The following is a 22,475-nucleotide window of genomic DNA, read 5'->3' on the forward strand; positions in this document are numbered from 1 at the left end:
CCGATGTTGGCTTTTGTGTTGGCATTTTCGTGTTGGTTAAATTACGCACAACCTGCCAGCCCATGTATTGTTATTTTAAATTAAAAAATTAATTAACGGTCATCATCGTGTCTTTTTTAAAGTGGAGCTGAATTGGTATGATCGTATTGGCTAAAAGGCATTTCACACATTTTGGGGTCTAAAAGGGCACTATAAATGTCATAGACAAGAATAAGAACAATAACCATGCACTTTGAAGGCATTTGCGGTCTGAAAACAGAACTCAACCATCCCTTTAAGGTACCTATCCCACCACTTGAAACATGTAGAAAGTCATTTTACGAAAATTGCTTCCACTAATTGCTCTGTCAATTCATTTAAGATAGTGTTTAAACACGGTTGTAATTTGAGAATAGCTCAGCCGAACATACCCTGTAATTATATTAACATGGTTTATTCACATATTGAATTATAGTCGATATTTTCCTATCGTGAACTTAGTTACTGAACAGATATGATTATTTTGCAAACGAGTATTCTTTTGTGCCACGTCTATTATTGCTGTGTTATATCTTTCTTAATGTACTATGGACTTTTGTCTTATAGATGTTATGCTTTTTGATTTAAATATGTTCATAATTATTCAGGGCCCCATGGAAGACCACTTATTGGTGAATGGGCTACCCTGACAACCAACGGTGTCGATTTGTATCTGTGGTTGAGGGGGGGGGGAATGATTATGTGCCAAAATATTTTCGGCAATGGATCAAAGCCGGGATCAAAGTAGTCCAGAATCTGCACGGTCCTTTATAACTTTGTTGCTCTCTTTCTTTCTATTTCTCTTTAATATACTTTTTCAAAAAAGTTGAGGGGGGAGGGGGAGGGGGAGGGAGCTCGAGGTTCCCGATCTCCGCCGTTCCGCAGGCCCTGACAATGTAGGCATCTCAATATGCCTGACTGTAAATTTAGGAATTTGTCATTTCCAACAAGTGCATAAAAAGTATAATTTAAAGTAAAATTTCGGAAAATTATGTCATTTCAGCATCATTTGTAAATCACCGGTGTGGAATTAAAAATAAACCACGAATTGTATTCCCCCAAGTCCTCTCACCCTATTAGTACAGTGCCCCCCCCCCCCCAGTTATAGCTCTCCACTTTCCCTTTTCCTCCATTCTCTCTTTCTTTTTTAGTGGGGGCGGGAGGGGGAGGCAAATTCACCCCCCCCCCCCCCCCCCACTCCCGATCCACAACTTGTTGGCGGGAAATTGCATCTGATATGCCCTTCTTTTTTCTTCTTCCTCATTTTTCCTTACCATTATCTCCTCTAGACTTTTCCTTTTTTTTCTTTCCTTTTCCTTCCGAGGCAACAGCCTGGGAGGCATGGCCCTTTCGGCCCCCTCGATCGCCTTCTTCCCCCTTTTCTTTTCTTCTTCCTTTTCTTTCTTTCCCTTTCTCTCCCCTTTCCCTCTTTCCCTCCTTTCCTTCCCTCTCTTTTTTTCGGGGGGGGGGGGGCAAGGCCCGCTCGCCCCCCCCCCTAGATCCGCGCCTGTCTGGGAGGACAAGCACTTTCAATATCCCTACAGGAAAGTAATAGCTTACGAGACCACTGCTCTACCACTGAGCCATCGCGCCACCTCAGTTGGAAGTTAGTAAATTTCATTTTGAAGGTGGGATAGATTTTGTGAACAATGGAAGTTTAATCTTTAAAAGGATAGTTATGTTGCAAAGGGCTCTACACAACATTTTTTTGGTGAGATAATGAAAAACTGAGTGTCAATTTTGAAAGAACATAATATTTAAATGACAAAATCATCTTTGTTTGATCACAATTGATTCAGAGACATCTGAAATATAACGATTTCTAATACTTGTGTATCACCACAAATATTAGATATTTTGAAAAATTTGAAAACCGTTGAAAAAAACGAAATAACGCCTTTTACGTCGTATTTCAGCCAATGCCGATGTTGGCTTTTTTGTTGGCATTTATGTGTTGCTTATATTACCCACAATTAGCCGGCTCATGTATTGTTATTTTTAATTAAATAATTAATTAACGGTCACCGTGTTTTTTTTTTGTGGAGCTGAATTGGTATGATCGTATTGGCTAAATTTTACAAATTTTTGGGTCTAAAAATTACCTTCATAGCAATTTTAGGTTCTAAAAGGGCACTATAGATATCATAGAAAAGAATAAGAGCAATATCCATGCACTTTGAAGGCATTTGCGGTCTGAAAACAGAACCCAACTATCCAAAAAACCGATGGAAGTAGTATGAGATTGATTGGATATTTCGAAATGATGTGAAGTCACAGAAGAGTTATAGAGAGAGAGAATGGCAGAATTACTTAAAGTAGAGAGATAGAGAAATAATATACATATATATAGAGAGAAAGGGCCATTGTGTGGGGGGTTTGCGTGTGTGTTTTTGCGTGAGTGCGCGTGTGTGGGAGAGGGAGGTAGAGGTGGGGCGCGGGTACCGATGATGAAGAAATTTGTGTGTGTGTGAGAGAGAGAGAGGAATCAGAGGATAGTGAAAATATCGTGGGAGAGAGAAAGAAAATGATGAAAAAGAGAAGAAAATGAATAAGATAGTCATTAAGGTAGAGATGAGAATTTTGCAAGAAATACCCTGATGAGATATCAAGCGGTATCAACAATAGTGGGGGCTGTAAGGGATATTTTGGTGCAGATTCTTCAGAAAGCACCAAATTTGGCCCAGAGGTAGATTATACCATACTATTACGATTTCTGCCGCCGAGACGCCAAGAAGGGCGCTCTCTGGGACTGCCATATTGGGCAAATCCAAAATGGCCGCCATCTGAGTTAAAGGTCAAGCGTAGTTCCAAAAGGAAAAGCGCTTGTATGATAATAGTTTATATTTATAGGGTTTCATTGATTTGAGGTATCCTTGGGGCTGCCATACTGGTCATATTGGTCAAATAAAAAATGGCCGCAATCGGAGGTCAAGTGTAGTTATGAAAGGAAATGGGCTAGTATGATAACAGTTTATATATTTATGGGGGGTTTCGGGGTCAGAGAAACTGATTATGATGTTCTTTCATCGATTTGAGGTCTCTTTGGGGCTGCCATACTGGTCATATTGGTCAAATCCAAAATGGCTGCCAGCTGATAGTTACAGGTCATGTGTAGTTTCGAAAGGAAATGGGCTAGTATGATAACAGTTTATATATTTATGGGGGGTTTCGGGGTCAGAGAAACTGATTATGATGTTCTTTCATCGATTTGAGGTCTCCTTGGGGCTGTCATGCTGGTCATATTGGTCAAATCCAAAATGGTTGCCACCTCTGAGTAAAAGGTCAATTGTAGTTCCGAAAGGAAAAGGGTTAGTATGATAAAAGTTTATAAGGGGTTTTCGGGGTCAGAGAAGCTGATTATGATGTGCTTGTATCAATTACAGGTCTCCTTGGGGCTGTCATGCTGGTTATATTGGCCAAATAAAAAATGGCCGCCATCCGAGTTAAAGGTCAAGCGTAGTTTCAAAAGGAAAAGGAGCAGTATGATAAAAGTTGATGAATTCATGGGGTTTCCGGGTCGGGTAATCTGATTATGATGTTCTTTTATCAATACGCGAGTTCGTAATTGCACACTGCGCATGATTTTGTACGTGAGATTGTTTTGCTAAATATAAAATACAAGAATCTTTTCCATATCTTTAAACTATCATTGATATCTGATAATGAAACAGATAGTAAAATAAACCTACCAAACTACATATACAATGAAATACTTGACTAAAAGTAGGGGAGTTCGATGTGGTGCACAATTGCACCCCTCTGTTAATAATCGAATAGTCCATGGTGTTCATGAATATTCATGAATTTGCTTACCTCGGCAAAATGCTTGCCTATACTGGAAAAATTATGGTGGGTGGTTGGATGAAATGTACATAATGAACAAATCAGAACTGATCTATGATAGTTCATGCTTCTTATCCTTCGTGTGCTTGACTTATAACCTTACACTCGCGTGGTAAATTGAGTCCAAAGTTCGACTTGTTGTACATGTGTTACATAGGCAATGACGAGCTTGCGACCTACTTTGATCAAATTACGGTGGGTGAACTTTCAAAAGTCAATGGGACATGAGGGTTCCAATGAAAGAGCTAGTGATAACGTACGTCGGGGTGGATGTGCTTTTCGTTTAAACAAAAAATGAATTTTTAACGAGTTTGTTGGGTAAAAGTCCATAGGCTAACGTACATGTTAGGCTGCTGGACTCTGCCGATAGGGGGCGTTCTCAAATGAGACTAAACGGAGCTATATATATGAACATAAAGAGAGCTGAGAGAGGAACTGTAATTTGTTTGTGTGCTGGCCTTTCCTTTGTGAATGATTACATCTGACACATCAGTCACCGAAAATCATTTCTGAATGTCGGAATTGGTTCTTTATAGTAAACTTTACTTGGAATCTGGTCATCGGTGTAAAGTATTATCGGCATTATCGTGATCCAAGTCCCCAGGGACTCGGATCAACGGACACTTTTTACTCTGAAAAAACATTTCCAAAATTGTATCCACCAAAGCGCGCGTTTAATGGATTATTACTTTTTTAGTCAAGCCCATTTATCTAGTAGGTCTATTAAAGTCATTCACTATTTAATTTAAAGCAAACTATAATTTAAATTCAATTAGACAAGCATAGATTAGGCTGAATAAATGAATATTATGTTTATTAATTTCACATTGCCTTTAACGATTATTGAAGACGAAATATAACTTTCATTAAATTTTGTGTTAAATGATATTACTGATTTATTTAGTCAAGCCAATTTATCTAGTAGGCCTATTAAGAGAAACACTATAAAACTGTTTGGTTATTCTTCGTGGCGCGAGTCCCCCTTGCGTGTTAAGATCATCAAATTTCCCATAGGACGGGACTTACACAGCGGCGAATCCAGCCGGCGGCAAGAGGGGGGGGGGGGGTGGGGTAATTCGTGAGAAAATATTGAGCGGCGACTCAACAAGCCGGTGAACAAGCATTTTTTTTTTAATGTATTTATTTATTATTATTATCATTATTATTATTATTATTATTATTATTATTAATCCCAGTAGTGGGGGGCGTCGAACACTCTTGTACACGTCATGTGATTCCTGACTGAAAAAAAGGTTTATAATTATGATTGCAGCATGAGCTAAGTCCAGCATTTTGTGCGCCAATATTTTAAAAAGAGAGTGCAATCGCCGAAATTTATTGTAATGGTATATTAATTGATAACGTAGACATTTTAAGTTTCTCTTCGAATTCTGCGATTTTGTAAGAACTATGGTACTTTTGTTTTAAGCGCTCCTAAATAAGCGCTAATATGAGTAGTCGTAACAGTAGCGTTTCAAAATTTCAAAATTCAATCAAAATTGTCTTGTTTAGTACAAATATAAAAATGTTATTCAATGATTATTTTTAATGATTCTTAATGATTAATTTAATGTATAGATCTTTGAGTTTTAGATGGGGCTAAACTTGACTAGTTACATAACAATGTAAGAGAGATTATTTTTAAGGATAATACAGTTTAAGCTGTCTGGGTTTTTGAAGATAACGCTTCAAAACAAATCGAACAAGCTGTTTATTTCTTTAGTTATGATCTGTTTCTACTGTTTATCTATTTTCATTGCCAACCCTCGAAAACAAATTTATTATGCATTTCACAAAGGAAAGTTTGCATAGGAGAATTATATATATATATATATATATATATATATGATTATATGTGTGCATACATATATATACGAATTATTTATTGGGCTTGTTTTGCTTTCCAATAGATCCGTACAATATGGCACAGCTTTAGGGGTCTGGCAGAGCCCCAGGATGCTCTCGAGTTGATTTGACTCTCAAGAGCAAGTGTCTCTAAGATATAAAGAGAGGTTATTTCTCAAATGAAATGAAAGGTCTCTTGAAAGTAAAAAACTAAAATAGTTCTTTCATTTCAATTTTTGGAAATAAACTCTAATCCATCCTTTGATATTTAAATTGCACGGCTCCTACTGTCTGCTTTTTTTTCAAACTCTCCCTGATCTATAAAGGGTGCTTTCTTTATTTGATCATCAACTGAAACAATTTGCTAGGCCACGAACTTTTCGAAGCGTGACCAGATTAAGTATGCTTAAATGGGGGCATTGATGTATGTAGGGAAAACAGGATTAAGATCCCATGCAACGCTTCGAAATGTAGTAGAAGAAGAATAAGAAAAATAAAGTTGAGATTCGACCTTTATGTCTAGACGTTGCTTGGATTTGCCCAATATGGCATAGCCAGAGGGCGCCCTTCTTGGCGTCCGGCAGAAATCGTAAAATTATGGTATAATCTACCTCTGGGCCAAATTTGGTGCTTTTAGAAGTATCTGCACCAAACAACCCCTATTTAGCCCTGACAGCCCCCACTACAAAGAAAGAAAGAAACATTCTCAAGGATAATTTTTTCTTCTATTCTCCCTTTGCTATTCACCTCTTTGCGTTTTTCATTTTTTTTCACCCCTTCAAGTAGATCTGCCCCCCCCCCCCCCCCCCCCCGTATACGCCATACACCACGGCACTGCACATATCATTAGCCTCACAAAGGATATCTTGATGGGCAATGATTATCGCCGAGTCACACAAAATGGATACACGACCAGACTATGTCTTGAGTTTCACTGACTGTAGTGGGTACCAGTAAGTAACAAAATTGATTCACATCGTTTCCTTAATGCTACAAGTTTTTATTATACCAGCAAAAAGATGATTGTCTCTGGGTGCACGTTTCATTAATAGAGGTTGATAATTATGCTGCACAACGTAAACCACAGCTTGAGAACATACTAGACTGACGAGTTGGCGCAATCAAAAGTAACACAAATATTGGGTAAGTTTAAAGATCTTGTATATTTCCGTTTCTTTTTCTGTCTTCTGTGTTACAATTTACAGAAAGTACATGAATATTATGAACTACTAAGTCAAACCGATATAGACAGCCTAAATCCTAAAGATGGAGTAGCCAAGTTACTTGATTTATTGAAGTGTGCCGATATATGGGTGTATTCAGCGGATACTGAGGGTTCCATGGGCAGATAGAAGAACAAACCTATGGAGACTGGACGAGCTGGTTACAAAGATGCCCGCCCCCTCCACATTCCGGGGTCGGAGGGACCGCATGCGTGTTCCCAAAATGACCAGGAAAGGGGTACTTTTCATGCACCAAAATCCGGCTCGTAGTACACAAAACTCCGGCCCGTATTGACTTTACACACCGTACTTAGGGGGGTGTTTTCAAAAGGAGGGAACATGCATACGCGTACCATAACACTGAGTGTGGGGGGGGGGGGGGGGCAGGCAGAGATGTCACTTCGAAAGTGTATTGCCAGAAGGAATTAAACTGCAGGTTCTGGGCCATGAAGGAGGGAGAGATGGACTGTTATTTCATGGTTGAAAGTTATCCACATATAGACAGGGGAAAGCTGTCATCAGAGGCAACAACAGCAACAGCAGACAGATGAGGATGGTATAAATTTATTCTAGGACTATTACCCCCTTGACAATCACCCCCGGCCAATTACCTGCGGGACAATTACCCCCTATGGACAACCATCCCGAGGACAATTACCCCTTAGGACAATCCCCCTGAAAATTACCCCACAATTGCCCCCCACCCCCGAATACACCAAATTATTATCAGGATATGGACTTCTCCTTCAATGAACAGGGGGTAACTTTCCGGGGGGGGGGGGTCGTTCTCCTTGGGGGGTAATTTTACGCTGACTTTCGGAAAATCGACGAAAGGCAATTTCAATATTCTTGTCGATTACCTTTGGAAATGCTGGATATAGCCTACAGTACAAGTATAGGAAGGTATAGGAATTACTCTTGAGCAGTAGGGAGTAACCATTTCTGGGTTGTAAAAGGAGAAACTGATCATGATAGTTTGTATATTATTAACAATTATGAACGCAATAATTGTCATCACACATTAAATCTATATGATACTAATTATGCTGTTAAAAGGGCCACTCTTACTTTCAAAACATAAATACACCTCTACATAATTATTAATACTCCAGCCTCTGATATTTCAGAAAATCTCTAAATTTACCCAAAAATGATAATAGCCATCCATTTTCCCAGTTCTCACGCTTGCTGGGCTACGCCCCTCGAAAAAAGGCAATACAGTCACGTGGCTTGATGACGCATTTGACGTCATTGCGGGCATGTCCAATTTGATAATCTCATAATTTCATAATAAGGCATGACAGGGGCGGAGCCAGCCGGTGGCAGGGGGGGGGGGGGCAATTCGTGAGAAAATATTTAGCGGCGAAACAGCCGGCCGATAATTCGCATAGTGGGGGAGGGGGTGGAGGGGGGGGGGGGGTAGTGAGCACTTTGAAAATTGAAAATCGTGCCGGCCGATAATTCGCTCAGCCCCCCCCCCCCCCCCCCCCCTGGATCCACCACTGGTGTCCAACAATTTTCCACAAAATAACTAAAATTTCTATTGTGCAAAATGTATGACTCCGGAGAGTCTTTGCATTTTAGAGTACTCAGATAATATGCTTTCCATAAGACTCTCATTACCTTAGCCTGCTTATACACCCTTTCAATTCCATGGACTTGAATTTCTTCGTGCATTAACCTGTCCAACTATAATTACTTTTACCTCATTTATCTCTAATCTTTTTTTTTGGAGAGCACCTAAAAAGATTGTAAAATAGGTGTTTTTAGTAATATTATAATCATGAAATTTGTATCGTTATGCACATAATCAAGAAACTAAGGTTACCTGTTTACAATTCTATTATATATGGTGTTTTAATTTTTATGATAATCAGAAAGATTTGATTGCCGTGCACTAATCAAAAACCTAAGGTTACCTGTTTACAAATCAACTCCATATGGTGTTTTAATTATTATGATAATCAGAAAGGTTTGATTGTCATGCACAATGTTAAAATCAAGAACCTAAGGTTACCTGTTTACGTTTCTATTCCATATGGTGTTTTAATTATTATGATAATCAGAAAGGTTTGATTGTCGTGCACTAATCAAGAACCTAAGGTTACCTGCTTAAAATTCTACTATTCCAAACGGTGTGTTTATTGTAGCTTGTTTTATATGCTAAGGAGTATAATCAATCCATCGAAGTGAAAACATGATTGGAATTAATACATATACAATCCATGATTGTGCAAATCGATATCTGGGGCAGGCAACGTTCGGTCAGATTTTAGCTTTATATTCAAACAACGTTTTGCGTAACTTTTTTAAGTTTTGTTAACAAAAACAACCTATAGACGCCCTGTATATATTTGAAATGTTGGTTTATTTTGCTGAGAGAATATAAACAAATTGTTGCTGAGACATATGTTAAAGAAAAATGGTCTAATGGAAAAAGGAATAGATTACACTTTTCTGCTCATTATTGAATACAGGGAGGGGAAGTCCACCCTGATATTAAGTTAGCTTCATTAGAAGCAGAACAATAATTTGGGTTTTCTGTTGTACGCAGAAAAATCAAATTTTGTATTCTTTCATGAATATTCGACTTTAAACGCATTTGTTTTGAAAACCTTCGCAGAAATATGTCTTAAATTAGATCCTCTTTCATATTATGATACAATTTGAGTCAAATTTTACCATCAAACTTTTGGGGCTCCAAACGCTTGAGAGGCCCTACACCAGGCGCGGATCCAGGATTTCTTAGGGGGGGCCCAAATTTGAAATTATGCGACCCAAATATCGGTACGTAATGGTGACCTACATTGACGTAGTGGGGGGGGGGGGGGGGGTGCAGGGAGGGGGCGACTACCCCCTCCCTCCTCCGCAAAGCGCCAAATCTTAGACGTTTCATTGAATTATTAGACAAAGAGGACGATTCGTTGTACCGTTCTCGAAAATAATCCTCATCTGAATTTAGTTTACCACCCCCCCCCTCCCGCGCGAAGCGCCGAAGCTTTTACGTTTCATTAAATCATTAGAGAAAGAAACCGATTTGTGGTACCGTTCTCGACTCTTAATCCTCCTTTGAATTTGGTTTCCCCCTCCCGCGCAGAGCGCGGAAGCTTTTACGTTTCATTAAATCATTAGAGAAAGAAGACGATTCGTATTACCATTCTCGACTCTTAATTCTTGTCTGAATTCGGCCCCCCTCCCTTCCTGCCCCCGAAAGCTCAGGGGTTTTAGGCGTTTAATTACGGTCAGATGAGCATTTTTTGATACCTTATTTTGTTGTGACACTGGCAGTTAACTATTCTTTCTTTCTTGCTCTTTTTCTTTGTATTTCTCTTTAATATACTTTGTCAAAAAAAGTGTGTGTGTGTGTGGGGGGGGGGGGGGGGGGGTGGGGAGTTGGAAGCTCCCGATCCCCGCATTTCCGCGGGCCCTGACATGAAGGCACCTCAAGAAGCATATTTCTTGCCTGGCTGTAAATTTAGGAATTTAGGAACAAACGCATAAAAATGTATAATTTACTAAAACATGAGGAAAAATCTCAGAAAATTATGTCATTTCAGCATTATGTGTAAACCACCGTAACAGTTATGGAATCAGAAATAAACCCCCTCCCCGATCAAGACGCCAGTGCCCCGCCCCCCCCCGCCCCCGGATCTACACTTTGTTGGCGGAAAAAATCGCACCTGATCTCCCCTACCTTTCTTCTTTCTCTTTTTTTTTTTCTTTCCCTAATTTCTCTCCACATTTTTTTTTTTTGCACCCGGAAATTGGAAAAATTACGTCGTCAGATATTTCGTTCAGTGACTTGGGGGGAAGTAACACATTTCCCCCTTTTTTTCCTTGTTTTATTTTTCCTTCTTTCCCCCCCCCCCCCCCCTTTTTTCCCTTTTTTTCCACAGGGGGGGGGGGCCACCGCCCCCCCCCCTGGATCCGCCACTGAGGCATGACGAAATTGCCAGAAACGTATAGGGATTATCAAGTGCATATTATTTTTTTGATAAATGTCCTTTTTTTCTTCAATTAATATCATAGTTTGCCTTTTCAAAGACATTTTCATGCCTAAATCACCCTACTTTTCACCAGAGAGGCGCCCGCAGTGACGTCAAATGCGTTCTGAGTCGCCATTTTTAGAGCTAGATTCCAGAATTATTGATGATTTCTAAGAAAAATCATTGTCATGTTCGGAATCTCCGTCAAAAATTATTCGACACGTCCTTTTTTTCATTTTGTTAGCCCCTTTTGGTTAGAGTGGCCCTTTAACTCTTTCAAACAATGCATCCTTATAGCGATATGCTTTATTTCTAATGAATGACGTAAAAATGTTAATGGTCGATCCGGGCAGCGATATAACGAACATTCTCATGAATTATTCAGAAGACGAGCTACAAGACACAAGTGCACGGATGTATTCACATAGTTATAGCTTGGAAAATGCGTGCGAAGTTGTGTAACTATGTATAATACTTCAGCTTATTATCATTATCATTATCATTATTATCAGTCATATTATTATTATTGTTATTGTTATTATTATTATTATTATTATTATTATTATCATAATTATCGTTATTATTATTATCATTGTTATCATGATTATTATTTTTTAAATTGATATTATCATTAAACACTATTGTTATTATTATTATCAATATTATTATCATCATCATTATATTACTATTATTGTTATTATTATTATTATTATTATTATTACTATTATTGTTATTATTATTATTACTATTATTAATTAGGCTAATGATTCTATTTTTGTAAAATTGATGATGACGATGATTATGATAGACCAACCAAATGAATTAGAAAACAATGTTCTGCTTGCTTGTCAGATTCGTTGGTGCTTACTATAAACTTATGACGCCGGGGAAAATAAACCTTGGATCTAACTGACGAAACAACCATGATTATAGAAGGCAACGATCCTCTCAGTATGACGTCACCACACCGTGCATCAGAGGGCGATATACACAATGATGAAGGGTTTGGGGTGCAAGAGAGGAGTTCCTCATTAGAAGATCAAACTGTCATCGAAATGGATTCACAGATTGACACGTAATTAATTTCAGTGAATTGAGAAGGACAAGACATTTTGCTCCCTGCGTCATGCAATTGGGAGCACACACACACCAAAAATAAAACAAGAATGTCTACATCAGCTTTCATACATCCTGCATTATGGAATCAATAATTAGCCTTCTTTAAGTAGCTTTCGAAAATCAGAATTAAACGTTTTACCCACAGGAAAAAACTTGTTAAACTTTGGACACTCCCAATTTGTTAAAGGTTATATATCATAGCCTATATTTCAAGGTCAAATAGGCTATAACTTTTAACTTGAAATAAACCATAGTTGAGTATGCTTTTTTATACGAATGGTAGTACGGTGACATAGCTGAAATGTTGTTCACCTTTATCTAAAATCACCCACTTTGGCAAATTTGTAAATAACTTATACTGATCATTATAAGATATGGAAGCACCCGCTTTCAGTGATCATTTTCCATGACATTCTGATGCTATCCTGGTATAACTCGACAAGCAAAAAAAATATCGCCTTCGGACATTTTTCATTTTCAACCCGCTGACAAGTATTCATGTGAAACATATTCAAAGCTAACATTCTTTAATTCATTTCCCCGTTGAATTATGCAAGGGCTCTGAGCTACACCGACGGGAAGACACCCGGAGAACTGAAAGACGGGAGAATAGGAGAGCAGGAGGATGACCCAGATGAAACTGAACAACTTCTGGACAAACGGGAAGAAGGTGATACTGAAGAACAGAAGAGTAGCAACACCGGAACTAAATATTGGGCGACCGGTAACTTCATCAGCGTCGTAACGTCGCAGTGGTTAACACCGCTGTTCCGCGCCGCCAAGAAACGCGGACTAAACGACGACGACCTCTATCACATCTTGCCCGTGGACTCAGCGGAGAAAAACGCCAAGATCTTTGCTCAGTTATGGGAGGAAGAGATCAAACATCACGGTGGTAACGCGGTCAAAGCGTCACTGAGACGCGTCATTCTGCGGTTCGTATCGTGGCGTATTCTTGGCTGTATGCTCATGGTTATATTAAGCCAGATGACCGTATTTCTTCTTTCCGTGAGTAGCTTTCTGCTATAATGTACATTGTATTTCAATCTATTCCTTATCAAGAAATTTGTCCTCACGTATACTTCAAAAGTTGGAAAGTATAAAGTACAACATTTATGTAGTGTATGAAAAGAAGAATTTACTTTTCTTGGAGCGTGATTTTACGAACCCCCAAATAGAAATGTGACTGCATTTTAATTGTGTGTGTGTTTTTTGTTTCAAATCATTGATTAATCAATGTAAGTAGATGGTTTCTGTATTAATCGTATGAGCAATGTGAGAATTCACCTAGTCAACGGGTTAAATAGTCGGCCAATTTGAAAGAAAAACAAATCCAACCTATATCGACATCTACACGAAAAGAAAGCAGAACAATCAGCAAAACAGTCTAGTGAAAGTTTGAACGGAATTGAACCAAAAAAAGAAAGTTATTAAATTTGAAAGCTGGTATCACTTTATACGTGTCACGGTATGGGCACTTTAATTTACCGAATATATAAGAACAAATAGATAAGATATAATATGATAACATGGCAAAATAATTTCGATAGGAAAACCCTGTTCAACTGAGAATCGCATATAGATTAAATGATCTCAGATACTCCCGTATTATTGTTCCGATTTATCTCAAACTTTCGCCATTCTGTTTCTCTCATTTTTTGCTTTGATTCCTGCAAATGAAATTTTTATTACCCTTAAATGATTTTCTCATTTTCACTTTTGAACAAACACATATTCAGTCCGTTTCTATCCGTGGCCTTCTCCAATATTCCGCGGATGCGACTGCGCCCGTTTACCGCGGTATTCTGTACGCGGTCAGCGCCATGCTCTTCACGATTCTCTACAACATTACCCTCGGTGCAAACTACTTCATCGCGGCTAGCACCGGGGTGCGGCTGCGAGGCGGTGTGGTGGCGCTTTTACTGCAGAAGGTTCTGCGGCTGCGTGGTCTTCACAAGACATCGATGGGTGAGATTGTGAATCTATGTGTTAACGACGGGAACAGACTCCATGATGTAAGTCACAACAAAACAAAAATGTTCATAATTTTATATGCATTCATATATGGATTTATATATTTCATAAAGACATTCACAATCACAAAGATATTTGAGAAATTGACTGTGTGTCCTATTTAAAAAAAAACATCATGATTGGATTAAGCAATACATCATTGGATTGAAATTGTCTTAGGAAGTTAGGATGATATTTTGCAAATGACTTTGTGAACCGCTAATATACGAAAATACCTTTATTTGAACAAACATCATAATGTGAATTCCAAAATTTTGTCTGGCATTGCAGACTGAATTATCAAAACAAACGCAATATTTTTACTGAGTTCTGAACAATGATAGCCTATTCGGTTCAACAGCAAATAAATCTCGTGAAATTGTTCAATGTGACTATTATATACCCATCAACTCAATTCCAAGATTTCCAATGTTTCATGAAGAAGAATCTAATTCATTGAATTAATTGATATACCAAAATACCTCGTTATATTGCTTTCGATGGTTTTGCTTGCTCTAATCCTATTTTCCTCTGTCTCTCATACTCTGATTGCTATTAAGGGAATGGTGTTTACACCTTTGGTCGTTGGGGCGCCCGTGATATTCATTTGCGCATGCGTATTCACGACTTACATCTTGGGCAAATCAGCTTTGATTGGGATGTTGGTCTACGCGCTAACATATATTGCACAGGTAAGTACAAATTATATTGATAATTATCATAGTTGCTATTTATAGCGCCTTTTCCACTGGATACAAAGTGCAGCTTTAATATGCTATCAATAGTCGGTGTTAGAGTTAAATATATACAAGTTACCAAGCAGTGACATGTAATGTAAATATATCGTGATTAATGCAATGGATTTAATTGACTCTTATCCTGCCTCCGAAAAAGTTTGCAACGTTGGCGTTAAAACCATGTAAAGTTTTTTTTTATTTTATATATTCCCCCCAAAATGTTAGGTTTTGATAGTTCCGTTAATACACATAGTCTTTATGCCCAATATAAAACATTGACGGTAGATATTATTTTGTCATAATTATATATCACGAATTACCGGTTGTTTATTGTTTACTAAGTCAACAACGTTGCCGGTTTGATATCTGCAGTTTGTGAGCTGTGTGATGATGATGATAGTGCTGATGAAGGTGGTGGCCGTGGCCATGTTAATGGACCCATATAGGAACCCACAGACAATGTCCATATATTTTGCCCACATAATGCCCACAAGGTTTACCCGGATTGGGCCCAGGTTTAACATACCAATCTTATAATTTTTGCAAAATCTTATGGGAACCGAATCTTACTGAACGAATATGTAGTTTTACATTTTATCTAGTGTATATAGACGACTGAATAACATATTTGCCATAATAAAAGTGCTTGCTCGCTCGCAATATTTCAGGTCAGGGTAGTATATCTTCGGACAAGAGGCCCTAACGGCCCTCACTAAAAAAGTGCCCTTACGTCTATGTGTACGAGGGATGGAAAACAAATTCTCTTTGGTAAATTTTTGGGGCGACGGGAACTCCAAAAAGGTTGCCATGACCCCCCCCCCCCTATTTTTTTTTAAAAACGCTGATCTAGTAGACTAAAGACTGGTTCCCCGCCCCTCCCCCTGTGACTGAGCCCACGCTGCTCCTCTTTGGTGATGGTGGTGTGGTGATGATGATGGTGATGGGGGTATATATATGGTGATGGTGGTGGAGGTGGTGCTGCTGAAGGTGGTGGTGGTAGAAGTAGTGTCCTTTTAAAGGTTGAAGGATTAGGATTAAACACAACTTTTTGTTTGGGTCGGTACGGCATAGACTCATGCCCTTGTCGGCGACAATATAAATGACGACAATTTATTTTGCCTATTGTATTTACAGGTGGCATAATTTTCGTACAGAAAGAAAAAGCAATAATGGTAAGCAGTACAAAATATAGTATTGTTTTTAATATATGCAGTTTGGGCTCATTCCTATCCAGGTTTGATTAGTGCAGGTGATGACGTCATGAAAATACAGCTTCCTGTGCAACAGGCCTATCAGGTTCATCACCCTGTCTAATAGCTAAGCAGCATTTTTGTGTTGTTCTTTATAGTTCGCTCTAACAGGAGGTAAGGTGATCTACCGTGCACGCATGATGAAAGAGACAGATCAACGAGTTCACACCATCAGTGAGATGCTGACTAACATCAAGTTCATCAAGATGTATGCATGGGAAGATTGCTTCGAGAGGAAGGTCAATGGTAGGTCAAACATGGACCAGGACTATTCTAGATTGTGTGTCGTAGCATGGCTCTTACGATCGGTCTAAACATGGACACTATAAGAGGGAGTGTCTGTGGTCTAAGAATCGATCTCAATTTCAAGAACTCCTATGGTCGGGGCATGGAGGAGGAGGACTAGACAATATCGATTGAAAAAGGAAATGCCATACGTTACAATGAAATGATGATAACCTAATATGCAAAGATATTATTTTAGTTTGTCTGTTTGATAAGTTTCTTTTTTTAAGGGATGAAATTTTCTCCCTTTCCTTGACCCTTCCCGAGGTATTTGAGTTGGTGGAAATGTTATTTTTGGTTTCTCCGGACAGTAATTAGATACAAAGTCAGAGGATGAGTTATAAATATCGACATTACATATCTATGTACGTCCTCAAATCCTAATCTCGTTTATTGAACTTAACAATGCACTAATCATATTCGAGGACCTGTATAATGCTAGATGGTGCGCCCTGATTAGTTATTTTTTATTACCCAATCAGGATCCACAAACATGAAAAACATAATGATGACTATTATTGGAGATTAAAGAATGATAATCGTAATACTATAAGTGATTGCAATAATTAACATCATGACCTCTCAATAGATTTCCAATGTAGAGAAGCAGTGAAATTAAGAAAATTAAGGCTCCATTTTTTGTTTAACTCTGCAGAACTCCGCCGAAGGGAACTACGACATCTAGTTGGTTTGCGCATCCTTCATGGTATCCAAAAGAGCTTCAACATTTTTGTTCCAATAGTAGCTGTTGTAGCCACAATTATGTTCAAGCTCTTTCTGAAAGAGAGTCTTTCCCCAGATCAGGTACGTTCAAATCACCCATCAGAATATCATGCGTTTTTGTTATATGCTAAATATTTTATATGAAAAAAGGGAAATTCGAAAAATATACCATGTAAAATGGTTTTGTTTTTATAGGACCAGGGCATAACAAATTTAATCCGCAGACAAGGTATCAGGAGAAAAAAACTGCACATCATTAAACCATTGATTTGGATTGTACTAAAGTGATGGAGAAGTATATGACTGACATAGTAACCGCAGGTAACATTTATGGCGTGCTTTTAAAGGGAGATGCTCAAGGACACTACAAAATATAATCATCAAACTGGCTTTTATAGCCAATCCGTCCCAAGGTGCTAAAAACAAGAGCAACGAATAATGTCCTACTATACAGGTACCTATATACACCTAGGTACAGAGTAGCAATCGAATCTCGAACTATTTGTTCCACAGTCCAGTGACGTATCCACAAGACTACGGCACATAGACTTACCCCTGGATATAAACCAAAAGGTATTCGAGTTACAAACAAGAAATGCAAGATACCCAGCATCCTGTAGTCACTTTGGTTTCTTTACGCATCTACACTGTACCTTTAAAACGATATCATCCTCATCCTATGTCTTTCTAGGTGTTGACCTATTTAGCCGTCATCTACAGCATGCGTTCGATGCTCACCATGACTCAGTATGGTTTCCAATACTTGAGTGATATCCTGGTGTCCATACCACGTATCAAGAACTTACTGATTCAAGATGAGATGCTACCCATCACGGATAGTGTCGATGACCGGTCGAACGCGATCGAGATGAAATCGGTATCAGCTGCTTGGGATGACTGCAGTAAAGACAAGAAGACTCAATGCGATACAGCTTGGGTAAGATAAACAAAGTAAACATATTCCACAAACTGAACGATGAATTCGTTTATCGATTGATCTTCATTTTCCCATAGGAATTCCTGAAATCACATTCTTTGCGAAAACGAAACTTATTTTTTTCTTTGATCAACCCTGGATAACCAAATCATATAAGAGAAATGCTTCCATCTGTTTATTGTCTATTTGTATTACTCGTTTCGACCTATCAGATGGCTGGATTTCTTAAGTGAGGTATATGAAAACAAATCATGCCTGAATGTAACTAATTAACAATAAAATGGTTCTAAATTGTACTCTTTTTTAAAAACCTACCTAACGGTTGCTAGGATAAAGAAGATCATGACGTCATTGACAGAGAAAATGGTTCGTCGTCAGACCTCTGTGAAGCATGCGCATTGAATGATGTATCGGTTGCAGTAAAAAAGGTACGATATCTTTTTCCCCTTTATCTGTATAATTAACTAGTATTAACACTTGTCGTTGCTTCTTGTTCAATCATGAGAGTTTGCAATCAAATAGACAATGAAATATCTCTGACAAAATAAATATATTTTCAGATATAAACTTTAACATAAAAAGGAGTAATGGTTCGTCAATGGTATGATAGATAAAAACAGAAACACATTTCTTTGAAATGCATAACACATAAGGATTATTATAAGAATCCTTTCAACTATATAGTGATCACAAAGTTCGAACTTTTTGAGGGATGTCTAAATACCAGGGGAATGGGATGATTTTAATAAATCGTCATGAACAACTTCTCTCTTTTCTACAAATTTATCAGGGATCTCTTGTTGGTGTATGCGGTAGCATAGGGAGTGGTAAAACCAGCTTACTACACACCATACTACAACAGACACACATCCTAGAAGGGTCTATAGCCGTATCAGGGTCTTTGGCATACACCTCCCAACAACCTGATATCTTCAACGCAACATTACGTGAGAACATCACCATGTTCGGCGACCATTGTGAAGATGAAGTCGAGAATGAGAACGAAGCTGAGAGAGTTCACAGAGAAGAGAGATACTGGGAAGCGGTCAGGGTTTGTTGTCTGAGTGACGACATCGCGGCGCTTCCATGCGGTGGTCGTACGGAGATCGGCGAGCGTGGTATCAACCTGAGTGGAGGACAGAAGCATCGTGTGAGTCTGGCTCGAGCTGTGTACGCTGATCGAGACATCTACTTACTGGATGATCCGTTGAGTGCTGTGGATACAAGGGTAGCAGAACACATCTACACAGAGTGCATCGCAGGTATCCTCAAGGAGAAGACCGTACTCTTGGTCACATCTAACCTACAGGTAAGTCTACTTGCTTTTCTATTACAGTTTGAACCAGTCTATAATGTTTTCAACTCGGTATTTTCCAAAACTCGTCGGAAGCATAATTTATATAGAAGAAGAACAAATTGTTATTAGTTTACCAGTTAAAACAATTTAGTACAATGAACTATCCATACTATCATATACGTTTGTAGAATATTTATAATCAAATCATCGGCATATGGTTTATGTTCATTTTCCATAGGGTTCTATATTTTCCATTTGCGCATACAGTAATAGTGAGAATTCAATCGTTTCGAAAATAAAGAGGCAACAAAAAAAGTTAAACACATTACACAATGTCTTCCCACTCCCACAGTTCTTCCTTACGTTTTACGATCAGGAAGCTCTAGGCTATGGAGACATTTGAATTAATTATATTTAATTATCTGTCATGACTACAAAAATAGTTCGTTGAAACCTATGTCTTTTTTTTTTCTGTTATCTCAGTACCTTAGCAAATGTGATGAGGTGATTGTTATCAGCAATGGACGGGTGATCGAACAGGGTACACACACGCAGCTCATGACAGATGAAGCCGAGTATGCTCGCCTTCTACGAACATTTGGCTCTGACCACGACAAAACAGCAGACGACTACATCAGCAAGCAGAACGAAGACGAAAGCACCGATAACGGTGACCTCTTGGCAAATTGCTCGACGAGAACTCTGAATGAAGAGGACTGTCTAGATGAAAACATTGAGGGTCAGTTGGTGGACGCAGAGACCCAAAAGCAGGGTGCAGTCAGCACAGGGACCTACCTGGCCTATTTCAAATACGCAGGAGGCATACTTTCATGTTTCCTTTCTTTACTCTTGTATATTCTATCACCAGCAAGTGCTGCATTCAACAACGTCTGGCTTAGTCATTGGCTCAGCGCGGGCAGTGGCATTCCTCAAAATGGCACCCAGCTACAGTCAGAAGATGAACAAGATATTCTGAAGAATCCTGAATTCCACTTTTTCAGGGATGTCTATCTATATAGCTTTCTGAGTGTGTTTGTAATATGTAGTCTTCGTATAGTTTATTATGTAATGATTACGCAGAGGGCGTCGTTCAACCTTCATCGATCCCTCTACAAGCAGGTCTTCAGTTGCCCGATGGAATTCTTTGATACCACTCCATCGGGAAGGGTCCTGAATCGTTTCTCTCGTGACATTGATGAAGCAGATAATGAAGTCCCGAACGCTCTCGAGACGGCCCTCTGGACATTTCTCAGTGTGTTTGCAGGTATTGTAATTGTCATCATGGTCTTTCCCTGGTTTATCGTCTTTGTTGCCATCATTGCTATTGTCCTTGTGTATTTGTCTCGAATGTTTCTACCAGCTATTCGTGATATCAAACGTATTGAAAACATCAAACGATCACCACTCATCGGACACGTTAAAGCTACAGTCGAGGCTCAGACCACCATCCGGGCATTTGGCATGGGAGAACTCTTCATTAAACGCTGTAACAAGCTCTTAGACACCAGCGCTGTTCCAAAGATGCTATTTTTAATGGGACAACGATGGTTGGCATTCAGACTGGACCTATGCGTAGCAGTAGCCCAACTGCTACTTGGTCTATCTGTCGTTTTTACACACAACACTACTGCTGCCGCTTTTGCCGGACTGGCTCTTGCTTACTCCGTACAGTTCCTAGGGACACTTCAATTTTCTGTTCGACTTATCACGATCACACAGGCCCGTTTCACATCCATTGAACGCATTACCGATTATATCAAAAGATTGATACCAGAGGGGGGCACCGGGAAAAAGCATATATTAAAAAGTGATGTGGAGAGTTGGCCCAAACATGGAAATATCACAGTTGATTCACTTCAACTCAAATATCGAGACAACCTTCCGACTGTGTTGAAAGGTATTTCTTTCCATGTCAATTCTAAAGAGAAAATTGGAATCGTTGGAAGAACTGGATCAGGCAAATCGTCCATTGCAGTAGCCCTATTTCGTCTCGTCGAAGCAACCTCTGGCAGAATCCATATCGATGACCTCGACATTGGTAGCATCCGTATCAGGGAGCTTCGTTCACGTATCTCCGTGATTCCTCAGGATCCCGTTCTCTTTACAGGAACTCTTCGTTTCAACCTAGATCCATACGAACAGTACTCCGGCGCTCAGATTTGGGATGCTTTGGATAAAACATACATGAAAAAAAGCATTGCTGGTATCCAGCAGCAACTTGAAGTCCGGGTGAGGGAAAATGGCTCTAACTTTTCCACTGGAGAAAGACAACTGCTCTGTCTAGCAAGAGCTCTCCTGCGCAACTCTACGATACTGTTCCTTGACGAAGCGACTGCGACTGTTGATGCTGAAACAGACAGTCTGGTCCAAAGTACAATCAGAACAGCTTTTTCAAACTGCACAGTTCTGACCATAGCCCATCGTCTTCACACAGTCCTAGACTCTGACCGTATTCTTGTCTTAGAAGATGGTACCGTCCTGGAGATGGATACTCCAGCAGCACTTCTTGCCAACCCAGACTCCAGACTAAACGCTCTCTTGAGCTCAGGACATGACGTTTCAGTCAATAAAACCAACCATTGTGGACACAATTAGAACGTTTCCTATGAGCAGGATAAGAGTGAAGGGTGTGGGACTAGGCCATGATTTGTAGATTTCAGCTTTGACACTTCTGTTTAGGATGGAAGACAGGAGAAAGTCCATCGGTAATAATATAACTGGCTTATCGATCCTAGACCCCATCTGGTAATACAGCTCATATTGCTTGCATACTTTTCCTTTGTTGGGGGTATCCCATTGATATATTATGTAATGTGTGTCTCATTTCAAGATTTGGTAAGGGGTAGCTAGGTTTCGAGTAAGATGTAAGTAAAGGTTGTTTGTTTGTATTATTTCCTTCATATAAAAAGAAAATACAATGAAGGAAAAAATACGAATAATAACAAAATTCATAAACATATACAAAATTATACGGATAACACAAGTAAGAAAATTAACATCTTTTTAACAAATATTTAAAAGACGTTATAATGAGGGGGTTGTAATCTATTATTATGTTATAACTGATTTTATTCAATTTCGTTTCGATAGTACATTTCTATTCCATGAATTGTACATGTATCAAGTTATTTTAGTTATGTTATTAGGATGAAAAATAATTGTATTTTTCAAGAATTATTTGTATGATTTCGATATTGAA

The 22,475-nt window shown here is 38.9% G+C and overlaps 1 protein-coding gene across 1 annotated transcript; it reads left to right on the forward strand.

Moving 5' to 3' along the window:
* Positions 1-6,729: 6,729 nt before the first annotated feature.
* LOC590074 (multidrug resistance-associated protein 5) lies at positions 6,730-22,156 on the forward strand. The gene is made up of 11 exons (XM_030997711.1): positions 6,730-6,849; positions 11,768-11,990; positions 12,592-13,042; positions 13,774-14,049; positions 14,608-14,739; positions 16,133-16,280; positions 16,975-17,123; positions 17,734-17,979; positions 18,309-18,407; positions 18,770-19,288; positions 19,760-22,156. Exons 2-11 carry the CDS (start codon positions 11,839-11,841, stop codon positions 21,869-21,871), a joined length of 4,284 nt encoding a protein of 1,427 aa, XP_030853571.1. The 5' UTR covers positions 6,730-6,849; positions 11,768-11,838; the 3' UTR covers positions 21,872-22,156.
* Positions 22,157-22,475: the final 319 nt, after the last annotated feature.

Source organism: Strongylocentrotus purpuratus, unplaced genomic scaffold (genome assembly GCF_000002235.5).
Source record: "Strongylocentrotus purpuratus isolate Spur 01 unplaced genomic scaffold, Spur_5.0 spur5_scaffold_4, whole genome shotgun sequence".
NCBI lineage: Eukaryota > Metazoa > Echinodermata > Echinoidea > Camarodonta > Strongylocentrotidae > Strongylocentrotus > Strongylocentrotus purpuratus.